Source organism: Onychostoma macrolepis, chromosome 09, assembly GCF_012432095.1.
Source record: "Onychostoma macrolepis isolate SWU-2019 chromosome 09, ASM1243209v1, whole genome shotgun sequence".
Classification (NCBI taxonomy): domain Eukaryota; kingdom Metazoa; phylum Chordata; class Actinopteri; order Cypriniformes; family Cyprinidae; genus Onychostoma; species Onychostoma macrolepis.
The window spans coordinates 28,298,126-28,310,782 of NC_081163.1; the positions used below are offsets into that span (position 1 = coordinate 28,298,126).

General features: G+C 36.2%; 2 protein-coding genes across 4 annotated transcripts in view; one reads left to right on the top strand and one right to left on the bottom strand.

The window, feature by feature from the left end:
- LOC131546491 (sacsin-like) overlaps window positions 1-6,945 on the bottom strand; it is a 31,540-nt gene extending 24,595 nt beyond the window's left edge. Inside the window, exon 1 of the mRNA XM_058786076.1 lies at window positions 6,814-6,945. The gene's annotated coding sequence lies outside the window, so the exon portion shown is untranslated. The remainder of the gene's footprint in view (window positions 1-6,813) is intronic.
- A 524-nt stretch (window positions 6,946-7,469) lies between these two features.
- Window positions 7,470-11,414, top strand: LOC131547096 (zinc finger protein 239). Of its 3 annotated transcripts, none has more exons than XM_058787384.1 (2): window positions 7,470-7,792; window positions 9,211-11,411. In XM_058787384.1, exon 2 carries the CDS (start codon window positions 9,247-9,249, stop codon window positions 10,261-10,263), a length of 1,017 nt encoding a protein of 338 aa, XP_058643367.1. In that variant the 5' UTR covers window positions 7,470-7,792; window positions 9,211-9,246; the 3' UTR covers window positions 10,264-11,411. The 3 variants fall into 3 exon arrangements, with proteins under 3 accessions (XP_058643367.1, XP_058643368.1, XP_058643369.1); XM_058787385.1 differs by lacking the exon at window positions 7,470-7,792 and adding an exon at window positions 8,709-8,790 and having other exon boundaries at window positions 9,211-11,413; XM_058787386.1 differs by lacking the exon at window positions 7,470-7,792 and adding an exon at window positions 8,726-8,864 and having other exon boundaries at window positions 9,211-11,414.
- Window positions 11,415-12,657: the final 1,243 nt, after the last annotated feature.

Genomic DNA, 12,657 nt, shown 5'->3' on the forward strand with positions numbered 1-12,657 from the left:
TAAGAATAGTCAATTTTGATTTCATGCCGACTTTAACATCAGCTCACACACTCAATCGACATTCCTTTGGGGGGCGCTGTAGCTCTCTTATTTAACCCTTTTTTAATACACTACAAATATATGTGGGATTATTAGCAGAAGTCATACCACGTACGCAGGGACAGTATGCTAGGAAATAATATTTCCTGTGCATTACTCGTTATTTGTAGTGCGCTAGCCACCCAATAGCTTAAGCTTTGTGCTTTTAGTGCTTTTAATATAAAACAAAGTCTCAACTTTCAAAATCAGTTTTATAACGAAACACAAATTATGTGTCTTACAATAATGTCATTTTCAAGATCAGCAATACAGATTGCTGTATTTATGTGAATCAATTAATTAAATTATTGTGAAAATTCCACCACCTACTCTGCAAAAACGTCTGTGGCGTCCAAACTTTCATTCCTCACATAGCCTGTTTAATTAAACAGCAATAAAACGTTCTAAAGGTTGAAGTGGACTCAAATTTGTTAACATACGTTATATTGTTGTCTTTTCTGCTGTAAACGTTAATTGACTATTCACAAACTGTTTTATTCATGGTATACTGTAAATGAGGACATAATATTTAACATCTTCCATTCATTATTTGTAGCGCGTCAGCCAACCAGTAATCGTAATTTCGACTTTATTCTCATAATATTTCGACTTTATTCTCGAAACATTTCGACTTTATTCTCGTAATTTCTACTTTATTCTTGAAATATTTCGACTTTATTCTCATAGTGTTTCAACTTTATTCTCGTAACATTTCGACTCGTAGTTTCGACTTTATTCTCGAAATATTCCGACTTTAATCTCGTAATTTTTTTTTTTTTTTTTTTTTAACGAGGCACTAAAACGCCGTCGTACAATCACAATATCTGTCAAAACCGAACATGTTCCTTCCTGGTCACCGTACATATGATAATTTGTGAATTGCTGTAAAATTCAGCTAACAAAATAGCTGTCTGTTGTCATTACATTTGTATTAGCATGTTATGTTTCATCATTCTAGCTTGTGCTTAAGCAATGAAAACTGTACAATGTATTAGAGAAAATGTGTTTTTTTATATTTTATTAAATGTGACAGAACCACCAGTGACAGTTTCCACAAAATAAATAGAAAGGACATGGCAGAGGATGATAGGGGTATTGATATTTCACTGAAATTAGCCTGCTGTACTCACTGTTTCACACATACATACGGTTGTGGTCAAAAGTTTACATCACATTGCAGAATATGCATAATGTTTTTTTATTTATTTATTATTATTTAGGACTGGCCTGATGAAGCTATTTCATTTAACAAATGTTTACGTTTGGTCTGGAAGTCAGAATTATAGCTGATTTTTTTTTTTTTTTAAATAAGGAATAGTGGTTCATGTTTGTTTTGTGATAGTGTTTCACGAGTCCTTTGTTTCTCCTGAGCAGCTCAACTGTCCGCTTTTCTTCAGAAAAATCCTCAAGGTCCTGCACATTCTCAGGTTTTCCAGCATCTTTTGCAGATTTGAACCCTTTCCAGCAGTGACTATGATTTCAGATCCATCTTTTCACACTGAGGACAATCGAGGGACTCATACATAACTATTACAAAAGGTAAACACATTTACTGATGCTCAAGAAAGCAACACAATGCATTAAGAGACGCAGGGTGTAAGGTATTTGAATTGGGTGATCGGTAAACTACTTATTTTGTCTGAAAAGTATAAAAAAAATAAGTATTTTATGTAGTTTCTGAAGGGCAGTACTAAAAGAACAAATATGATTTACTCATCATTATCATCCTGTTCAAAAGTTTACACCCCCAGCTCCTAATGTATTGTTTCCTTCTGGAGCATCAGTGAATGTTTTCACCTTTTATAATAGTTGTGTATGAGTCCTTCAGTTTTCCTCAGAGTGAAAAGATGGATCTCAAAATCATAAGTCATTGTTGGACAGGGGTCAAATAGGCAGAAGATGCTGGAAAACCAAAGAATTTGCAGGACTTGGAGGATTTTTCTGAAGAACAGCAGGCAGTTGAACTGCTCAGGCTGTATTTCCCAAAACACTTTAAGTGTAAGTAGATTGTCGAACTTGCATCCCTGGACAATCAGGGGACTCATGAAAAACTATCACAAAACATAAAAACAGCTGTGGGTCATCCAGGTAATGACACAGTATTAAGACTCAAGTGTATGTAAACTTTTGAACATTTTTATAAATTATAAATTTTTATTTTTATAAATTCAGTTTAATTTTTATAAATTCCGTATATGTAAATATCTAAAATTGCTTATTCAGGACAGTACTAAATGAAAATGGCATGAAATGTTTATGATCCCTCTCATTTTGTTATTGTATTCTTATTTTGATGGTGCCATTAGAGTTGTAGAATGTGTGTGTGTGCCTGAGATGGAGGGGTAATCACTGCCCTGACTTTGCAGTGTCCATTGCAAGTGTATTCATTATTGTATTTATTAAATAGTGTATATTTTTATTGACTTTTTAAAATATATTTTATTGTTTAATCAGTTTAATGATTCACTTGAAGTGTCTGTGTTTGCAAAATCTTTTTATCAATCTAAATGATTAGTTAAATTTTGCAGTCCTGTTGTGTTTGTTGAATAATATTTGCTGTCCTGTTAAATGTTTGCAGTCCTGCATTTGCTGAAAAATAAAATTGAGTTTTGTTGATACTTTGCTGTGTTTATGGCTTTCTTTACTGTTTTTATGAGTGCATATAATGCATTTTTGTGTAGAAGGCAAGTAGCATTTTAACCCTTGTGCGCTCCTTATTTGGGAGTCACACTCATGGTCTTCACGGTCAAAAGTGACCGGACACCTGAAATGTATTATTTTTTTTCTTCAGTAAAATCAATCTAATATATTTTTGTTCATTAATATTTTTTCTTTTGTATTTTGAGAGAATTTTATGGTACTAATGAATATTTATGCAATAATTATGATCAATTTTTCCCATTGAAAATAGTACAAAAATTTTTTTCACATTTTTTACAATTATTTTTCAATTTATGCAGTATTTCAGATGAAAATAGACACTAGGCCTTTATAATCCAATTTTTGAAAGCAGATTAGCACCTCCTGGTGTGAGCAAAGAAAGAAAAAACATGTAATTTCATGGTGTAACCACTAGTTGCCTGTATAGGACTCTATAGATGGTTTCAAGAGCAACAACATAAACAAACGTTACTGCGCATGCGCGCTTTTGTGGCCCTAACTTAACTTCCGGTAGACATCCAAATACAATCAGTAACAACAGCTAAATCCCTCTAGAGTAGATTATGTTTTGATAACAAGCAAAATATGTTTGCTGCCTAAATCAGACAGACTGAGATGAAGCGATAACTACTTGGACGGACTTATTAAAAATGCAAATTCATTCTCTGCTAGCAGGAAGCGCTTTAAAGCGGGAGGACTAGAGGTTTCTCCAGTAACAGCTGTTGGGCTACATGTTACAGAAAGCAGTGCTGAGATTACAAACGCTGCTTTATCAGGCATATCTCATGCAAGATTAAATGAAAATGACATCGAACATTTTCTAAAGACAGTTGTCCTTCAGAAATACAGTGATATAAAAACACCCGCGCCTCGTTTAGATTTTTAAACGTGCATTACGTGCTCATGTTTATTCAACGAAGCCATTTAGAAAATCGGTCCGTTTTGATATAGTGGCGGGTCGCCACAAATAATTAAATGTATGTGAAACATATCCCACAGCACAACAACCTGAGCCCAACTTCATTACTCATCACTTTAACTTTAACTGCGTTTGTAGCCGGTGCCACTAACAAGACCGATAAACAAACACAGACCGGAAGTTAACTTTGGTCCAGGCGCATGTGCCCGATGAAACCGTCTATAGAGAGTCTTGTGAATTCCCTAGTTGTTTTTAGACATAATTGTCAATAATTGTTTACTTTTATTAGGTTGTGGATATAAATGTATATTTAGGCATTCTCAAAGACTACTTTTTGTCAAGGTTATATATTTTTTACATTATTATTGTCACGAATCCGGTCTATGAACTTCCGTTCACTCACCACCAGAGGTCACTCACTCACCACATTGACTCTCACAGCACACATCACACTGGACTCAATTTCCCATCATCCATTGCACTGATTGCACACACAGCTGATTGCACTGATCACACTGCTGACTGCACTGATCACACACCCTACTTAAGCCATGGACTTTCTCTTCCTCACGGCCGAGTATTGTCAATAGTCACCTTTATTTATATAGAGCTTTTAACAATACAGATTGTGTCAAAGCACTTAACAGTATCAAATTGGAGGATAGAGTGTCAGTAATGTATAATGATAAGATTAAAACACTCAATTTTCAGTGTAAGGCATTTCATTATTGAATTCAGAGATGTCATTATCTAGCTCAGTTTAGTTTAAATAGTATCTGTGCAATCAAATCGGCTATAATCGCTAGAAATTAAGTGTCCCCAACTGAGCAAGCCACTGTATGCACTTATCCCTCTCTTAGCGATAGCTACTCTACGGAGCCCACTTAGTGTTATTAGTCTTGTCATGCCTATTTTCCCATGTTTTGTTTCTAGCCCGTGTTCCCTCGATTAACCCTTGCCTTGCCGTTTGGACCCTGTTTGCACCCCTATTGGATTCTAGCCCGTGTTCCCTGGATTATCGCTCTGCCTTGCCCACCGGATACTGTTCGCCGATCGTCGACCCATGCTTGTCCTAGGATTGCTCTTTGTCTTGTCCCTGCCATACCTATTTGCCATTGTTTTGACCCTGCCTGTATTCATGACCATGCCATGTCTCACGTCTCGTCAGCCCCGTTACAATTATTATTATATAGGTTATTATATAGGTTTTTGCATTATTATTACTACAGTCAACCCTGAACACAGAAAGCATGTTGTTACATAAAACATTAAAAAACTATAAAAATGCAACAAAAATGAAGAGGAATGCTTTATCAGAGCCTAACCCTTCAGGGTCTGATCTGATTTCAACCTCTTATTTCACTCTTCTAACTCATTTTGGCTATATGGTTATAGCCATACCAATTCATTTGAGTGTGTGTCTGTGAGTGGATGTATCTGTTTTACACTCTTGATGTTTTAGAGTATAACCCATTCCTTGTTGTCCACTTTTTAACTGCATTGTGGTTGAATTATTGATTTCATTTCACATAGTTGCTGTGTTACAGGCACACCAGTTAATTGGGGTGTTTGTGTGTACAAGTGTGTGTATGAGTGGATGTGTTGACTTTGCACTCTAGATGTTTTAGAGTTTCACCCCTTCATTGCTGTGCAATGTTTTTCTGCATTGTTGGGGATTTGTAGATTGTACACACAAAAAAGTTCTGTATTTTGTCATTTTTCCCCGTTTCCCATTCATTTACTATGGTCGGTAATTTGTCCATGTGACTATTTTTATTTTTTTTTTACGACCACTTAACTTTTTCGAATCATGCCCTCAATTTTTTTGTGTTCACATACCAAGTGCCATAAAAGTCACCGAGTTTCGTAGCCTACCGTTTAAAAAAATTCAAAATGTAAAATTCTCCGGTCAGAAATGACCGAAGACCACACAATGGTTAAAATATATTAAGTGCACGGTAATTTACAGATGTTTACTGAGATTTATGATTGGCCGTTTACGGAGATTTCACTGCTTGGGAACAGGACGATACGTGGATTTACCGGTGAGTGCGTCGAACATTTCCGGCTGTGTCTGGGGGTTCATCGCGTTAGTGAGCGGACTGGAAAACTGCCGCACACAAAAGAGTCCGTTTCTGTCCGTGTCAAGACATCAGAAACACCAGCGCACTTACACTGAAACTTTTTTGTGTGCTGACGTGCTCAGTCCGGAAACGCGCATTTTCACGCAGTGCCTGGTGCTATATCTGAGAAATCAATCTTCTGGTTTCCTCCTCTTCCTCACCATTATCCCGTTTGGTGCTCCCCCTTCTTCTGAAGCCCTCAAGCCTGTTGTCACTCAGGACTGGTTTCAGTGGTCACCCTCCCAGCCTGTCATTGTGTCATCTGCTTGCTCTACTTTTTGCAGTGTTTCACTCCTCACTCTGCTTATTGTGTACACCATCACTACTCATTCTGCATCTGGGTCCTCTCTCTTGCAGATCCATGACAATATGTCTTCCTTTCTTATTGTTTCAAATTTAGCTAGGATTTTCAAGCTAAAAATAAAAAAGTATAAATTGCTAGTAACACTCTTGCTGTTTTTCTCTGCTTATTGTTATATTATGTTATATTATGTCCCCATACAACGGAAGTCAATGGCTACCATCAACTTCGCGGTTACCAAGATTCTTCCAAATATCTTCATTTGCAATTCTTTCATTTATAGTTATATTTATGTTTCCTAGAAGACGATACAAAATCACTTGTGGACTATATGTAAACACATATGTATGTTATCTCAAGCTTATCAGATGCAAATAAATAAATAAATGATAGATAGATAGATAGATAGATAGATAGATAGATAGATAGATAGATAGATAGATAGATAGATAGATAGATAGATAGAAATAAAATAAAATAAAATAAAATAAAATAAAACCATGTTTAAACTTGTATGAAAGGAACTCATCATAAACGGAAGTATAAATGGGAGCATTCTGTAATATTTTGCTTGCTTATGCCTTGCATCAGCCAAAAGTTTAGTAAAGCCATTCAAATGATGAAATAGAAAATAAATGAATATGTTATATTGTGATGTTATATTAGTATAATATTACAAAACTAACTTGTAACTTCTAAAAATGTAACTTCTTCGTGAGGTTATTTCCTACCTTTAATGGTCCTTATGTGGTCATGATGATGCTTCCACTCGCACCAGCAGAATGAAAGCAAAGCGGTCAGAATGAGACAGTTAAACTCTCTCAGTGCGCACAAATCCTAGGTTTCTGTTCTGTGGAAAGAGCCTGTTTTGCGAAAATGAAACCTACCCATTCACTGTAAGTTCAATGAATGAACTTGTTGGTGGTGGGGGGGTTCAGCTCTGTTTAAAATAAGTAAATAATAGGCTAATAATAATTAAAAAAAAAAAACATGTTAAAGATTATTAATAATAATAATAATAAACATGTTAAAGATTTTTTAGTTAATATTTAACCTGAGCAGCAGGGAGGGTGATGCCATAAATGACTAGAATAGAAAGAAAATAACTTGTACACACACTAAGTAAGTAAATAAATACATTTAAAAATAAAAAAATAAAAATAATAATAATAATAATAATAAAGAACGTGTCTACTAGGCCTACATGCCCGTTACTCGTTATACAAAAAAACAAAACAAGGATGAATTCTTAGGACATACCATTTAATTTTTTTACGGTGGCAAAAAATAACTTTAATAAACGTAATGTTTGCTGAAATCTCTATTTGGCTTATATTAAGGCATAACTACATAAGTAAATATAACTAGCCTATGTTCTTGCCATTAGACAACTTTTATTTTGATAGCATGACAGGCTGCTTAGGCTACTCTATGGCTTCCACGAAAGCCAGAAACTGATTTTCCTTTATTTACAGCACCAGTGATAACACCGCTGTCAGTTCGTGTGGTTTTCGCAAAAACCTGCAAATGCTTACATACATTACATGTCTCCATTCTATATTAATGACCGTTCATCTGTGGTGATTTAGCGTATACTATAGAACCACACGGACAATCTGACGCGAGTCGTATGCAGTGAATAATGTAGCGATCTAAGAGATATTAACAAAAGCTTCAGTTATGTTTTTGGCGGAAACGGTGGTGAAAGGGGTGAGTTTGCATGTTTGCAATTGCTCTTGGATTCTGCATAATCACGAACGGCGTGAATGCAGGGGGAAGTCTGTCTCATATGTCCTCAAAATGTTTCCCCTTTTGAATTCACCCTTGCATCATTCATTGTTGCTTGTCTCTCGTGAAGAATGCAATAGGGAACATATACACCACGCCCAGTTAGATAGCGACGAGAACATCCTCAGTTGTGATTGTTTGCTTTTGTTTGAACATATGTTGGGTGTCTGATGATAGTGTCAGGACACCGGTCCTCGAGACAAATTTCCAGGAAGGAGATGTGTAAAATATAAATCTAACCTGCTGTGCTCAACAATATAAAGTTATAGTATGTTTTTTGTAAGATATTAACATGATCTGGTTTTGCTAGATGAACGCAAATATAGGCTAACGCGTTGTAATCTGAGTGTGATATGCTGCAGAGGACACAAATTTAAGAGATAAGAGCACTACAGACTGACCAATACAAGCATTTAAATGATTGAAAAGCCGCATATCTGCTGCAATGTGTAGACGTAATATTCTCCCTCCTTTATTAAATCCTTTATAAACATAAGCACAATCAATATTTTGACTAATTTTGAAATAAGGAGGCCTGTAGGCTAAACACTTATGAAGCCTATAATCATTTCTGGATGTTAAGCCATTATCAGTACAACAGTACACACGCTCTCCAACCTTGAGCGGTGACATCAAATGCCAGGAAAAATACATTTCACCCTTTTAAGAGCCCTGCGTAAAATTTAGGCTGTGGTAAAATATCTGCTAGGCCAGGGGTGTCAAACTCAGTTCCTGGAGGGGCCGGAGCCCTGCAGAGTTTAGATGCAACCCTAATTAAACACACCTGATCCAGCTAATCAAGTCATTTAGGCTTATTTGATAACTGCATGGTTTGTGTGTTGGAGCAGGGTTGGAACTAAACTCTGCAAGGCTGCGACCCTCCGGGAACTGAGTTTGACACCCCTGTGCTAGGCCATATGGTAGCATATTTGCAATTTAAGTATTGCTCGCAAAATGTTATCATATCAGTCCTTAACCACAAGCTGATTGAAAGGTTTTGTCAGTTAATATTTAACTGTAATTAGTTATATAGGAGGCAATTTGAGCCTTTTCCAGCTGCATTTTGACAGAAACAAATGACATATTGCATATCTAACTTGCATACATCAGTAAATAATTGATTAAAACATCCATATTCCATTGTTATTATGTTTATTTAGAATAAATATGTGGACATTTAGCCTTCCTTGCCTGCTCCGATGGACTGCCCACACAATAAAGACCTTTAATTGCACTTGTAATAGATTTATTTGGTATAAAAGAAAATACTCCTATGTATTTTTTTGTAACAGTATATAATCAACTAAACTATATGTTTTGTTAATGCTTTTTGTCATTAGGTGTGAGGGTGTTTGTTCAGCTCTGAGTCATCCAACATGTCTCACTCTTCCAAGCCTCGATCCCACCCTTGTGGCCTTTGTGACAAGTCTTTTGCCCAGATATCCATGCTCACCAAACACCAGCAACTGCATACTCAAGACAAGCCCTACAAATGCCCCTACTGTGACAAGTCTTTTACTCTTTCTTCTCGTCTGGTTTTACATAAACGCACCCATGCTGGGGAGAAGCCTCATACCTGCCGGCTTTGCTCCAAGACCTTCATCTCATCGGCCCACCTGGCCCTGCACCTGCGCTCACACACCGGAGAGAGGAAGTACAAATGCAGTGTATGTTCCAAAATGTTCATGCAGTCGTCCCAACTAATGCGCCACAAGACCATCCACACTGGTGAGAAACCCTTCAAATGCCCAGATTGCAATAAGTGCTTTGGCCGTGCCTCACACCTGAAAACCCATCGTAGGCTCCACACCGGGGAAAAACCCTTCAAATGTACACAATGTGAAAGGGCTTTTACGCAAAAGGCCGGACTTATTATACACTTGCGCTTGCACACCGGTGAGCGCCCTTTTAAGTGTGACAAATGTGGCAAGGCCTTCCGCACGTCAGCCCACCTGCTTAACCATCAGGCTTTGGAGCTGGGCGGGGGCAGGTACATCTGTGCCACGTGCAACAAGGGCTTCAGGTCGGTGTCCATGCTAAAACAACACGAGAAAAGCCACCAGGGCAGCGGGATGCTGTGTTGTAGCGTGTGCTCGGGGGCTTTCGCTCACTCTTCTTATCTGCAGCTCAAACTGCACTTACAAAATGGAGAGCAGCTCTTCCATTGCAAGGTGTGCAACAAAATCTTTGTGAAGATGTCCACTTTTGAGAAACACTGCAAAAAACATCAGACAGAGATGGACGGATGTGAGGAGGGGGAAGTGAAAGAGGAAGATTCACATGATCCTCCATTTGAGCTGCATACTGCTGCATCCCCAACGCCGTCGACGTCAGAAGTCAACACACGCTCCAAAACAAGAGCCAAAATTAAGAGTACAATGGAGAGCTCATAAGAATTGACAGGCATAACATTCACTTAATGTCTTTCTGTATTTGTGATGTATGATATACATTATACTTTCATCTGCTCTTAGTTGTGTAAAATAATAAAGATGCATACAGTACAGACCTATAGATCATGAACAGTTGTACAAAAACTTGCCTTTGCACAGCTTTTTACATTTAACTTAATTTAATGAGTTTTTTTTTTTTTATCTTATCAAAAAGTGGTACAATTCTATATCTTATCAGCTTTGAAGATTCCGGGAATGCATACAGTTACTGCATACAGTTACTTTAAATTCCACTTTGTGCGGAGTGGAACCAATTCTTTAGTTCTTATTGTTTGCACAACCCCCATCAACAATACCAAAACGTACCACTGTACATACTATATCTAAAAATGTAAGAGAATTGAGACAAACACAAAATGTGAACCCACAGAAAGCTCCACAGAAATGAAAAGACCGTCATTAACGTCATTCTACAAGTGTCTACATTCTACATTTTTCTACTAAGAATGTAATAGCCATTCAGCAGAAATCAGCACAGAAAATCTGGAAAAACATTCAGACTGGGCCTAGCCATTATGCACAAACCACATCTTATATTTCATAATGCACAATTTTTTCTAATTTATATTTAAGTAATACAGTATACTACAGATGTGCAGTCAGCTACATGCAACTAATACAGAGAACATATAAATGCTTGCACATAACCCACAATACACAGATGCTTGGTCAATTTATGCAGGGTTATCATAATCCACAATGTATTATGCAGTGAACAATGATGAAATGATTGATTATTCTGTTAATACAAAATAGATTTTTAACATTTATTTAAAATAAAAAAGTAAAATATTGTTAAAATGAGTTTGTTTTTTCTGTTTTGTTGAAACAATGAATTTTCAACTGTACATGTTTTATGTGTACAAGTAGAAGTTTACTGTAATTTTTAACTAATTGAATGCATCCTTGTTGACTATTAGTTTCTTTCAAAAAATCCTAACTGACCTCAAACTTTTGAACTGTGACCGGTTTACTTTTCAATGGCATAAATTTAAATATGGTGTCTAACCTTAGGGCATGAGCTCAACAAATGCACAACATTTATTTTGTTATTTTCCATAAGTTAGTTTTGGGGGGGAAAAAAGAGAAAGAAAAAAAAGTTGTTTTACAAGCAGTGATTATTTTGTCCTCCCTCAAACTTATTTCTAATGGGAAAAAATACTGTGCTATGTTCATCCAGCTTTATATTAAATACAATAAAACTAACAAATGAGTTTATTCAAAGGGCCTCACCCGATTCTTTAACTGAAAGATGAGCAACGAATAGTGTGTATGGTGTGCTCTAATAATGTTATTGCTTGATAGCAACACTAGATGGTGCTGGGTGAATGGTAATGGGTAGAGCTGCGAGGTGATAGGCATTAACCCGTTTCATTTCAAAGTTTTCCCAGACATGAAAATATGCAAATGATGTTTCATTAGTAACCCTTTGAAATTCAATAATGGTGGGATAATGGGTGTACTGAATTAACATATTTCTGCAGTCATAAACATTGTTACATATCTTAGCCCAGCTATTTTAAACTCTTTGATCACATTCTAGGATTACTATTATGCTTTAAAAAACCTTATGCAACACTGATAGGAACACTGAGATAAAAGGCAAAAAAATTAAACCATCAACGCATTTCAAAATTTTTCCTTTTTTTGGAAAATATAATATTAAATTTTTATATTAGTGCTACCAGTATTACAACATTAATACTGTAATTTTGTAACATTTGAATTTTTAATTGTAGTGCAATAATTTGTCATTTTAGTGTAATTTTCACTAACAACTGCAATTGGATTTTGGTCACTATTGTGACCATCAACATGTTTACTCATTCTATAACCACATTCAACAAAACCGAATATATGTGAATTCATATATTAATACTAGACACCTTAAAGATAATGTGTGCCAAACATCTTTGTCATATCTTTTTGTTAACATACTTCTAACATACTAACAACGCCTTTCGTTTCGGAGCTTTGATGCAGTTATCATCTTCTCAAGGTGCAAACAGGAAATAAACTGCTCTGGTCATGTGACAATTTGCACTAATTATGTGAAACTGCACATATTTAATTGAGACCCTTAATTTTTTCAATATTTGCAGGAAGTGCATTAAAACAGTCAGTAAGGTTTTTTTTAAAGCTTTATAAATGAAACCTTTTTTACGGTCACTATTGTGACCGGTGGGATTCTTTGGGGCTCTTAAGCAAAACCGACCTCTTTAGTAGAAGAGAATGGAACATCTTCATGATGTTGGTCACACTACAGACAAGCGCACACATTACAAAATGAATCACTCTTTTGATTTAATTCTTTTGTTAATAAATCACAGTTGG